At 47.7% G+C, this 12,784-nt stretch overlaps 1 protein-coding gene across 1 annotated transcript; it reads left to right on the forward strand.

Annotated features, from left to right (window-relative positions):
* The first annotated feature begins 4,961 nt into the window (after positions 1–4,961).
* Positions 4,962–7,822, forward strand: S100A9 (S100 calcium binding protein A9). The gene is made up of 3 exons (XM_032604422.1): positions 4,962–5,091; positions 5,472–5,632; positions 7,490–7,822. The coding sequence occupies exons 2-3, from the start codon at positions 5,483–5,485 to the stop codon at positions 7,724–7,726; spliced, it is 387 nt and encodes a 128-aa protein (XP_032460313.1). The 5' UTR covers positions 4,962–5,091; positions 5,472–5,482; the 3' UTR covers positions 7,727–7,822.
* Positions 7,823–12,784: the final 4,962 nt, after the last annotated feature.

Consider the following 12,784-nt stretch of genomic DNA (forward strand, 5'->3'; position numbering starts at 1 on the left):
CTACCACCAAAAGACACAGACTGGCTGAATGGATACAAAAACAAAACCCATATATATGCTGTCTACAAGAGACGCACTTCAGACCTTGGGACACATACAGACTGAAAGTGAGGGGATGGAAAAAGATATTCCATGCAAATGGAAACCAAAAGAAAGCTGGAGTAACAATTCTCAAATCAGACAAAATAGACTTTAAAATACAGACTGCTACAAGAGAAAAGGACACTACATAATGATCAAGAGATCGATCCAACAAGAAGATATAACAATTGTAAATATTTATGCACCCAACATAGGAGCACCTCAATACATAAGGTAAATACTAACAGCCATAAAAGGGGAAATTGACAGTAACACATTCATAGTAGGGGACTTTAACACCCCACTTTCACCAATGGACAGATCATCCAAAATGAAAGTAAATAAGGAAACACAAGCTTTAAATGATACATTAAACAATATGGACTTAATTGATATTTATAGGACACTCCATCCAAAAACAACGGAATCCACATTTTTCTCAAGTGCTCATGGAACATTCTCCAGGATAGGTCATATCTTGGGTCACAAACAAAGCCTTGGTAAATTTAAGAAAATTGAAATTGTATCAAGTATCTTTTCCGACAACAACGCTATGAGACTAGATATCAATTACAGGAAAAGATCTGTAAAAAATACAAACACATGGAGGCTAAACAATACACTACTTAATAACGAAGTGATCACTGAAGAAATCAAAGAGGAAATCAAAAAATACCTAGAAACAAATAAAAATGGAGACACGATGACCCTAAACCTATGGGATGCAGCAAAAGCAGTTCTAAGAATGAAATTTATAGCAATACAATCCTACCTTAAGAAACAGGAAACATCTCGAATAAACAACCTTACCTTGCACCTAAAGCAATTAGAGAAAGAAGAACAAAAATTCCCCAAAGTTATCAGAAGGAAAGAAATCGTAAAGATCAGATCAGAACTAAATGAAAAAGAAATGAAGGAAACGATAGCAAAGATCAATAAAACTAAAAGCTGGCTCTTTGAGAAGATAAACAAAATTGATAAACCATAGCCAGACTAATCAAGAAAACAACGGAGAAGACTCAAATCAATAGAATTAGAAATGAAAAAGGAGAAGTAACAACTGGCACTGCAGAAATACAAAAGATCATGAGAGATTACTACAAGCAACTCTATGCCAATAAAATGGACAACCTGGAAGAAATGGACAAATTCTTAGAAATTCACAACCTGCCAAGACTGAATCAGGAAGATATAGAAAATATGAACAGACCAATCACAAGCACTGAAATTGAAGCTGTGATTAAAAATCTTCCAACAAACAAAAGCCCAGAACCAGATGGCTTCACAGGCGAATTCTATCAAACATTTAGAGAAGAGCTAACACCTATCGTTCTCAAACTCTTACAAAATATAGCAGAGGGAGGAACACTCCCAAATTCCTTCTACGAGGCCACCATCACCTTGACACCAAAACCAGACAAGGATATCACAAAGAAAGAAAACTACAGGCCAATATCACTGATGAACATAGATGCAAAACTCCTCAACAAAATACTAGCAAACAGAATCCATCAGCACATTAAAAGGATCATACACCATGATCAAGTGGGGTTTATTCCAGAAATGCAAGGATTCTTCAATATATGCAAATCTATCAATGTGATAAACCATATTAACAAATTGAAGGAGAAAAACCATATGATCATCTCAATAGATGCAGAGAAAGCTTTTGACAAAATTCAACACTGATTTATAATAAAAACCCTGCAGAAAGTAGGCATAGAGGGAGCTTTCCTCAACATACTAAAGGCCATATATGACAAGCCCACAGCCAACATCATCCTCAATGGTGAAAAACTGAAAGCATTTCCACTAAGATCAGGAACAAGACAAGGTGGCCCACAGTCACTACTCTTTATTCAACATAGTTTTGGAAGTTTTAGCCACAGCAATCAGAGAAGAAAAGGAAATAAAAGGAATCCAAATCGGAAAAGAAGAAGTAAAGCTGTCACTCTTTGCAGATGACATGATACTGTACATAGAGAATCCTAAAGATGCTAACAGAAAACTACTAGAGATAATCAATGAATTTGGTAAAGTAGCAGGATACAAAATTAATGCACAGAAATCTCTTGCATTCCTATGCACTAAGGATGAAAAATCTGAAAGTGAAATCAAGAAAGCACTCCCATTTACCATTGCAACAAAAAGAATAAAATATCTAGGAATGAACCTACCTAAAGAGACAAAAGACCTGTAGGCAGAAAATTATAAGACACTGATGAAAGAAATTAAGGATGATACAAAGAGATGGAGAGATATACCATATTATTGGATTGGAAGAATCAACATTGTGAAAATGACTCTACTACCCAAAGCAATCTATAGATTCAATGCAATCCCTATCAAACTACCACTGGCATTTTTCACAGAACTAGAACAAAAAAATTCACAATTTGTATGGAAACAAAAAAGACCCCAAATAGCCAAAGCAATCTTGAGAACGAAAAACAGAGCTGGAGGAATCAGGCTCCCTGACTTCAGACTATACTACATAGCTACAGTAATCAAGACAGTATGGTCCTGGCACAAAAACAGAAAGATAGATCAATGGAACAGGATAGAAAGCCCAGAGGTAAACCCACGCACATATGGTCTCCTTATCTTTGATAAAGGAGGCAGGAATGTACAGTGGAGAAAGGACAGCCTCTTCAATAAGTGATGCTGGGAAAACTGGACAGCTACATATAAAAGTATGAGATTACATCACTCCCTAACACCATACACAAAAATAAACTCAAAATGGATTAAAGACCTAAATGTAAGGCCAGAAACTATCAAACTCTTAGAGGAAAACAGGCAGAACACTCTATGACATAAATCACAGCAAGATCCTTTTTGACCCACCTCCTACAGAAATGGAAATAAAAACAAAATTAAACAAATGGGACCTAATGAAACTTCAAAGCTTTTGCACAGCAAAGGAAACCATAAACAAGACCAAAAGACAACCCTCAGAATGGGAGAAAATATTTGCCAATGAAGCAACTGACAAAGGATTAATTTCCAAAATTTACAAGGAGCTCATGCAGCTCAATAACAAAAAAACAAACAACCCAATCCAAAAATGGGCAGAAGACCTAAACAGACATTTCTCCAAAGAAGATATACAGATTGCCAACAAACACATGAAGGTTGCTCAACATCACTAAACATTAGAGAAATGCATATCAAAACTACAATGAGATATCATCTCACACCAGTCAGAATGGCCATCATCAAAAAATCTAGAAATAATAAATGCTGGGGAGGGTGTGGAGAAAAGGGAACACCCTTGCATTGCTGGTGGGAATGTGAATTGGTACAACCACTATGGAGAACAGTATGGAGGTTCCTTAAAAAACTACAAATAGAACTACCATATGACCCAGCAATCCCACTACTGGGCATATACCCTGAGAAAACCATAATTCAAAAAGAGTCATGTACCAAAATGTTCATTGCAGCTCTATTTACAATAGCCAGCAGATAGAAGCAAACTAAGTGTCCATCATCGGATGAATGGATAAACAAGATGTGGCACATATATACAATGGAATATTATTCAGCCATAAAAAGAAATGAAATTGAGTTATTTATAGTGAGGTGGATGGACCTAGAGTCTGTCATACAGAGTGAAGTAAGTCAGAAAGAGAATGACAAATACCGTATGCTAACATATATATATGGAATCTAAGAAAAAAAAAAGTCATGAAGAATCTAGGGATAAGACGGGAATAAAGACACAGACCTACTAGGGAATGGACTTGAGGATATGGGGAGGGGGAAGGGTAAGCTGTGACAAAGTGAGAGAGTGGCATGGACATATATACTCTACCAAACGTAAAATAGATAACTAGTGGGAAGCAGCCGCATAGCACAGGGAGATCAGCTCGGTGCTTTTTGACCATCTAGAGGGGTGGGATAGGGAGCACGGGAGGGAGGGAGCTGCAAGAGGGAAGAGATATGGGAACATATGTATATGTATAACTGATTCACTTTGTTATAAAGCAGAAACTAACACCATTGTAAAGCAATTATACTCCAATAAAGATGTAAAAAGAAAACATTAGTTGACGAATCTTATAAGCAGGAGTTTTCACATAAAATTTCAGATTCCCTGGACCTTCGGGAGGTCCATTAACACCTGATCCACTTTCCCACTTGGCCGCCTTCCTCTGAGGCTGAGTACCAGCTGCCCCTTCAAGTTAGGAATGCTCTCATTTGCCACAGTTCTCACCACTCCCTAGTGTCCCCAACCCTGAGGCCCCATGTCGGTTGTCACGAGTCACGCTACTGATGGTGCTCTTGGTGTTCTCCAGCCCACACCGCTTCACCACTTTACTCCAGGTCCCTAGTTCTTGCAAGCTTGTGTCTTGAGATCCTTGGTCCAGAGTGAAATGTGCCCTGGTAGAGGCAGCAGAGGGCGCTGTGGACACACACAGGAGAGGTGCCCCGGGCACCTGCTGGGATGGACGGATGCAGGCTGCTGTCTGTGCTTCCTCCATCAGCCGTAACAATGGAGGGCAGGCCCCTCGCCTTCCTAAGAGCACTCATCACAGGGCCAGGCAGGGCCATCCTTGTTGGGCTGCCCAACAAGGGGAGACGAGTGGGTTGGCCACCTCAGGGGTCCTCAGCCCACCACCAGACACTGGCTATCGCAGGTGGGAAGGCACAACCTCAGCGGGGACAGGGGGAGAGAGGGGTGCCAGAGGAAAGGCAGCTTGCTAGCTTGCTCAGGGAGGGCAGGGCTGTGGTGTGGAGGAGAAGTGGACTAACCAACCAGCTTCCTCCCAAACCAGCTCCAGGCCAGGGCTTGGAATTTCACAAAAAAGCAAAAGGGGCTTTGTGAACATTTCTTGTCCCGGCCCAGCCCCCTTCCTGGCAGTGACACAGCCTAGCTCAGGGTTACCACACTGCTTACCTGTGAAGCAATCTTCCCGCAAGAGGGCTGAGTTTCTCAGCCAGAGGCCTATAAATACTGGGCCCCCATCTTTCTGTCAAACCCCTCTGTGTGACTCCTGGGCTTGGGTAAGTGAGCTGCCAGTTTCCCCGGGGCCGGAGCCTGCCTGCTGACTCTTTATTCCCCTCACCCATCTTCATTTCAAACCTCCTCCTGGAAGCCCTCCTCGATTGCTCACTTTAAAGCCTCCTTCCCATTTTCTTAGGTCATGTTCTGCTGCAGCCTCCTGTCCTCAAAGGCTCTCCTTTTTGGCACTCCCTAAATAATCTGTAAACCATTCCTACCATGTGTGGAACAGGGTCATCTCCCAGTTCTGTTGCAGGCCCTGCTTTCTTTTTATTCTGTTTCCCCCCTTCATTCCTGCGTGTGGCCAGTAGGAGGTGTCAAGGAAGCTTGATGGTCTTTTCTTCTAAGCACCAGAACTCTTGCTTCTCCTTTGCTCAAACAGAGTGCGGGAAGATGGCTGACCAACTGTCGCAGCTGGAAAGCAGCATAGAAACCATCATCAATATCTTCCACCAGTACTCTATACGGCTGCAGCCCCCGGATACCCTGAACAAGAAAGAATTCAAAGAGCTGGTGAAAAAAGAGCTGCCAAACTTTCTCAAGGTAGGGCTGGACTCCTGTCAGAACTGACCCGGACAGTCTGGGCTAAGGATGGAGAATAGGGGTGCAATCTGCAATGGTCAAGGAAAAAGTTCTTGCCCCTTCAACCTAGCCTCCAGAGGCAGTGGGCTCTGTGTTTGGAACAGGATTTGGACGCTGTCAGTAGAGGTGGTCCATGTTAGGTGGCACCAACAGACTGAGCATGTGCAGTGTGCCAGGTCCCATCCTGGGCAGGGCATGTAGTGGCCCACCGGGACCCACTGTCCTGACGGGAGAGACACGCAACAAACGTGTTGACCAATCAAGAACACAGATAGATCCACAGCCAGTAAGTACCTGAAAGAAAAACAGAGAGAGCACTGTGGGTGATGTGGGCTGGGTACGGGGGGAGGTGACTAGTTAAATGGACATGCAGGGCCCCTCTAAGGAGGTGACCTTTGAGCTGAGACCTGAATTTTGGTGGGGGGAAGCAAGTGAAGACTACCTTTGACAGGAAGCCAATGAGATTGTAAGCCTCAGATGGACTTGGAGTGGAAGACCCCAGAGGGCTTTTCTAAGTCTCTCTGGTAAGAAACAAATGAACAGCATGTGGGAAAGGACCCAGTCCAGCACAAGTGTGTACAAAGCACTCAGTAATATGTTAGTTTATTTCCCTGATCTGAAAATGATTAGGCAGCTCTAAGAAAAGGAAGATTCGTTCCACAGGATCTTCTTGTTTTCTTTACAAATTTGGTGACTTTGGGGACACAGAGGACTGGACTAAGAAGGGTGGGACATCTAGGTCCCAGTCTCAGTTCCATTCCTGGAGCAAGATGTTCTGGGATAGGTGGCCAGCCCTACCTGGAGCCCCTCCCCACCTTGGAAAGGTGGAGAATCACAGCTGTCGGAGGTACTGGGGTTGCTGACAGCTCCCTGAAGTTGCAGACCTCAGCAAGCAGGAGGCTCGGTCAGGGTAGACAAGAGAGGATACAGCCAAGAGGTTGTATGGGCAATGTTTTCCTTTGTGAGACCCCTATCCCACCCCATCCACCACGCCCCACATCCAGAGCAGATAGGCCAGGTTGCGAAGCTGGGCCCCCTCCTACGGGCTGCTCAGGAGTGAGGGATCTGCCAGGGTGATGCCAAAGGTGCAAAAAAGCAGATCACGCTGAAGCGTTGCAGAGTGGGAAGGGCGTGGGAGATGAGCTGGGCACCTGCAGGTTCCCAGGAGGAGCCTCAGCGGGGGTGCCCCAGCCAGTGGGAGGCGGAGCTGGAACCCAGTGGGGCCTGGATCCTTCACCTCCCCTCATGCCCCCCTTGCACACTTATCACACCACACTGCTCTCTGTCCCCATCTCGTTTCCCTCGGGTGCTTCCCCGCCATGCAGGCTGAAATGAGTGTCACTAAGTAGTAACCTGGAGAAGGAGGGGGGAGGCGGGAAGAGGAGGGCATGACATGAATAGGAGTAGAGGGAATGGGACAAGACTGGGCTCTGAGCCAGATCGGAATGTGCGTGTCCACCCTTCTTCTCCCAAGCCTTGTCAATCTGCACAAGCTAATTACCGTTTGTACGACTGTTTCCTCAAGTCTTCCTCAAGGAAGATTCCAAGTATCCCTATCATTGTTATAAGGGCCAAATGAGGAGACATCTCTGTACTTATGAACGTGTGTGACCTCAGGCAAGTCACTCGACCTCAGTTCCTCTCCTGTAAAATGGAGAGAATTGTGGTGGCCAGGAATCAGAAAGTGTCTAGCAGATGTTCAAACTAGGCCCAGGAGCATGGTGTCACTCTGCCTTTGCCATCGGGTCACTTGCTGTGCTCCCCGTCCTTAGCCCTGACCACACCCAGCCCTGACTGCCCTGTGTCTCCCACCGGCAGAAGGAGACAAAGGATGACAAAGCCATAAACGAGATCATGGAGGACCTGGACACAGATGTAAACAAGGAGCTGAACTTCCAGGAGTTCTCCGTGCTGGTGGGCAAGCTGACGGAAGCCTCCCACGAGGAGATGCACAAGACGGCACCCCCAGGAGTAGGCCACAGGCACGGGCCAGGCTTCAGGGAGGGTGGTTCAGGCCACGGCCACAGCCATGGCAATCACGGCCACAGCCACTAATCAGGTCAGGCCACAGGCCCCTGCCCACCTAGGGCCACGGGGCTGCCTTAGCTGCAGGGCAGGGAGATGGGAGTGAAATATAAAGTCTTCCTCCGAGCCAGTGTTCTGTGTACTTCTTTCCCCACCCCCTTCCCAACCTGACCTTCCTGGAGGTCTGGGGGTTTGACAGCCCTGTGGCTTAACTGGGCCTCAATGTCTGCATTCAGTAAGAACAAAACAAGAAGCAACAAAACTGTGGGTCTCTTCTGGGCCCTTTGGGTTCACCTCCCTGACCGTCTCCTCACCTCTGACTCTAGGCCCCCCTGCTTAGGTCCCCGTCACCCTTCCCCAGCTCAGGACCTCTCTGTCCAGACAGTCAAAGTGGTCCTTGTCACCATAAAAAGCAAAAGGGGAGTTTCCCTTCCCCTCAACCTTCCAGCCACCCCCCAATCCTGCCCCCACCCCCTCTTCATCTAGTGCTATCCACACAGCCATCTCTCTCCTACCAGAACCTTAGTCCTCTAGACAGAACGTGTCTGTGGAGGAACACTGAAGTCCAGGACAGATGGGGTGTGTTACCCACAAATGGAGTTCTGAATCCATGGGGGTATTGGGTGTCTCTCAGCAGACCTAGGATCCTCCATGGATACGGGGGTAGGTAAGCACATGGATGGGAAGCAGGGGTCTGGCCCCGGGTGGACCGGAGTGTGAGAAGGGTACCTGCCTGCCCGTTGGAAGAAACAAGATCCACCCCTGGCTCTGCAGCTACAGAGCCTAACCACTGAGTTGCGGAGGTTGGACACTGGGTCCAGAGAGCCTCTCAGGCCTGAGGATTCTTATCCTAAGCCTCGAGGGCAAGCTGACCTCCCTGAGATGGCCAGGGTTCCCCCAGGCCCCAGTGGGTGGATGAGACCTCAGGCCAGCAGAAACCCTGGCTCCTCTGCAAACTCACGGCTGGCCTGGCTCCCAGCTTCCCTGCAGCTGCTGCTGCTGGTCCTCACCTCAGCAGCCTCCAGACCACTCACTTCAGAGACATCCAAGGGACTCCTGGCCTTACAGCAACGCCGTAAAGTCCCCCTACTGGGTCATTACCGGGCTGGGGTGGGCCTTCCAAACTCCAGAGCCCAAATCAGGGTCGTCTGCTCTGCCCTGTGCTTTCAGCAAAGAGAAAACTCTGATAGGATTAGGATTGGGGGTGCGGGAAAAGACGAACAGCATCCATCCCCCAGGTTACACGTGAAGAAAGTGAGGCATAGAGTCGAGAAGGGACCAGTTCAAGGTCATACAGTGGTGATTGGTGAGGATATTGCAGAGAGCCTTGAATCCATCGTCCCTGCAGCCTAGATCTCACAGCTCCTTCCCCAGTGCTGAGCATGAAGCCAGGAGCGGCGGTCAGACTCCAGCTCCCCCCAGGCCACTTGGCTGTAGCCTGGCCCCTGGCCTGCCTGCTGTGGACCGTGTAGGCCCTGTTCTAAGAGCCTTTGCTGTGGCGACAGGGATTTCCGGGCTCCCACTTGAGGGTATGAGGGTGCTTCCAGGAACCACTCCAGGCTGTGAGCTTGGGGAGAAAGGTTCAGAAGCCCCCAGCCCCTGGGGGATCCCATAGGTGGGGAGACTTACCTCCTGACAGCCCTGCTAACCCACCCTCACGTCCCTGCTGTGCAGCTTGGTGCAGGAGAAAGAGAGCTGGCCCGGCAGTTGGGAGGCCTGGGTTCTACCGGTGGCCTGGCCAGGACTAGATACCTCAGGTAGGGTAGGCTCCCCACACCCCCTCTGCCCACCAGTGCTTATCACAATGTGTCATAAATATGTCTATGACTCTGCTTCCTCACTAGACTGTGAACTCCACGAGGTCAAGTCCATGGCATCTGTCTTATTCTCTGCTGTATTCCGAGCACCTAGAGAGGTGGCTGATACACGGTAGGATCTCAACAGATACTGACTGTATAGATGTTCTAAAATTCCCCACATGCTCCAGGCTCCCTTCTTGGGGGCAGGTGTAGAGAAAGGAGGGAGAGGAGGTGGGATTAAAACCAGCAAAATGTCCCCACAACCAGGCGCCAAAGCTTCAATAAAATGCCTCAATCACTGGGAAAAAAAAAAAAAAAAAAAAGAAGGCTCTAACTATGGAAAACAGTATGGAGGTTCCTTAAAAAACTACAAATAGAACTACCATATGACCCAGCAATCCCACTACTGGACATATACCCTGAGAAAACCATAATTCAAAAAGAGTCATGTACCACAATGTTCATTGCAGCTCTATTTACAGTAGCCAGGACATGGAACCAACCTAAATGTCCATCTACAGATGAATGGATAAAGATGTGGCACATATATACAATGGAATATACTCAGCCATAAAAAGAAATGAAATTGAGTTATTTGTAGAGAGGTGGATGGACCTAGAGTCTGTCATACATAGTGCAGTAAGACAGGAAGAGAAAAACAAATACTTTATGCTAACACATATATATGGAATCTAAAAAAAAAATGTTACCGATGAACCTAGTTGTAGGGCAAAAATAAAGAGGTAGACATAGAGAATGGACTTGAGGACATGGAGAGGGAGGGCGAAGCTGGGGCGAAGTGAGTAGCATCGACGTATATACACTACCGAATGTAAAATATTTGGCTGGTAGGAGGCAGCAGCATAGCACAGGGAGATCAGCTCGGTGCTTTGCATTGACCTAGGGCGTGGGATAGGGAGGATGGGAGGGAGGCTCAGGAGGGACGGGATATGGGGACACGTGTATGCATATGGCTGATTCGCTTTATTGTGCAACAGAACCTAACACGGCATTGTGAAGCAATTATACTCCAATAAAAATGTACTTTAAAAAATCCAGGGCTTCCCTGGTGGCGCAGTGGTTGAGAGTCCGCCTGCCGATGCAGGGGACACGGGTTCGTGCCCCGGTCCAGGAAGATCCCACATGCCGCAGAGCGGCTAGGCCTGTGAGCCATGGCCGCTGAGCCTGCGCGTCCGGAGCCTGTGCTCCGCAACGGGAGAGGCCACAACAGTGAGAGGCCCGCGTACCGAAAAAAAAAAAAAAAAAAAAAATCCAGAAGGTTCTGGATATCATCATGACATCTCAAACTGGAAGGTAAGGGCAGCAAGGGCATGGGACTCTGGAGCCCCCTCCTCAGCTTTATTCAGTCTTACCAGTTCTGCCTTCATCTGCTGGAAGGTAAGGGCAGCAAGGGCATGGGACTCTGGAGCCCCCTCCTCAGCTTTATTCAGTCTTACCAGTTCTGCCTTCATCTGCTGGAAGGTAAGGGCAGCAAGGGCATGGGACTCTGGAGCCCCCTCCTCAGCTTTATTCAGTCTTACCAGTTCTGCCTTCATCTGCTGGAAGGTAAGGGCAGCAAGGGGATGGGACTCTGGAGCCCCCTCCTCAGCTTTATTCAGTCTTACCAGTTCTGCCTTCATCTGCTGGAAGGTAAGGGCAGCAAGGGCATGGGACTCTGGAGCCCCCTCCTCAGCTTTATTCAGTCTTACCAGTTCTGCCTTCATCTGCTGCACACTAGAAGCTTCCATTTGAATAAAGCGATTTGTCTTGAAAAAAGTTTGAACATTATTTGTTTAACCCAACCTGCTTCACCCTCATGCTTGAGTGATTCTCCCCAGCATCCCTGCCATGCGGTTGGCCCAGCTCTGCCTGAACTCCTCCAGGTAAGGGAGCATCCTCCTTTGGTGCTGGCACTTAGAAAGTCCTTCATTACACGGAGCCAAAATCTGTCTCCTCGCGCCTGCCAAGCATTAACCCTGGTTTCCTCCCACACCACTGGGGATGCAGAATAAATCTAACCTCCTCCACGCACGCAGCTACCCATCCACTTCTTCAAAATCACATCCAGGCTTTCTACAGCCTCTACACAGTTGTACCAGGAATGCTCTCCCCACCCTGAGATCTCTAGTGAGTCCCTTAGGGCCCATGAAGGCCTAGAACCTATGTCGCCACCTCCATGAAGATTCCCCTGACCACCCACCTTCCTCAAGCCCATGGGGGCTTCCTCCTCCAGGCCCATAGAACTCTCCGGTACATCTACCTTTGCACTTGCAATAGGGAACTGTAACCCCTTATCTGCAAGTCTGGCAGTGGCCCTGGATGCAGGGACAATGGCTGATTTGTCCCATGTCCCCAGGTACCTACGTGGAAAAAGCTCTCAGTGAGCATTTCAAATGGGCAAGGGAAGGTAGGGTGGTCCTAGGACCCTGTGGAGCTGGAGGGTGAAGCTGGAGCTTGCATGAGGAGAGGGTAAGGTGGGGGCTGCTTTGGGCATGAAGGGTGCGCCCTTGGTCTGGCGATCTGGAGGCCAGGAGATGGTGGAGCCACTGGGCATCAGGACGGCAGGGGACAGAGCTTCATTGATCCCAAGGGTTCCCCCTTTTGCCTATCTCTCTGCTAGCTTGGTCTGAGAGGAGGAGGCTGTTCTAGGCCCCGCGGGAAGGTCTACAGCAATCCACTTTCACAAAGCCCTGTAGGATTTTCTTTAAAAAGAGCTGATCAAGGTGACTTAGCCCTTCCATCCCATTAGTCCCCTTCACCCCCAAAGACTGGTTCTATTGAGTAGAGAAGAGCTGGATTCTTCCCTCAGGTAAAGAATAAGAGTGTCAGAGTGAAGGTTAAGATTCCCACTCCAAGTGAAAATTGCTGACTACCTCTAGGATTAATGAGTCCTTTCAAGGAACAAAAGCTTTGGGGGTTCCCCAGCATAACAGTGATTAAAGAACAGAGAAAGCCTGTTGTCAGATGCCTGTCCCTCAGTTCCTATAAGAGGGAGTTGCCCTCCTTGGCAGTGGAACCTGAACTTCTGTGTACCTTTCTGGGCATGGTGAACAAGTACAGTGGCAGCTGCTGGATGCTGCCCAGAGGCTTAACAATGCTCAGAACATGTTCTGGGGCCTCGGTGGTATGAAATGCTTCCAGAACTGGCCACAGAGATGGATTCTTATAACATCTACTCATTTGTCTTCTCATTCACTCATCAGACATTAACAGCAGACTTGCTGTATGTTGGGCTCTGTATAATGCTCTGAGGGGCCCCCATGATAAATATGGCTTCATTCTATCATTA

This window comes from Phocoena sinus, chromosome 1, assembly GCF_008692025.1.
Source record: "Phocoena sinus isolate mPhoSin1 chromosome 1, mPhoSin1.pri, whole genome shotgun sequence".
Taxonomy (NCBI): Eukaryota; Metazoa; Chordata; class Mammalia; order Artiodactyla; family Phocoenidae; genus Phocoena; species Phocoena sinus.

Bases quoted from the DNA above. Each gene is read 5' to 3' on its own strand.
- S100A9 (XM_032604422.1), top strand. From the start codon at position 5,483: ATGGCTGACCAACTGTCGCAGCTGGAAAGCAGCATAGAAACCATCATC. The intron at 5,633-7,489 runs GTAGGGCTGGAC...TCCCACCGGCAG, and splicing joins AGCTGCCAAACTTTCTCAAG to AAGGAGACAAAGGATGACAA.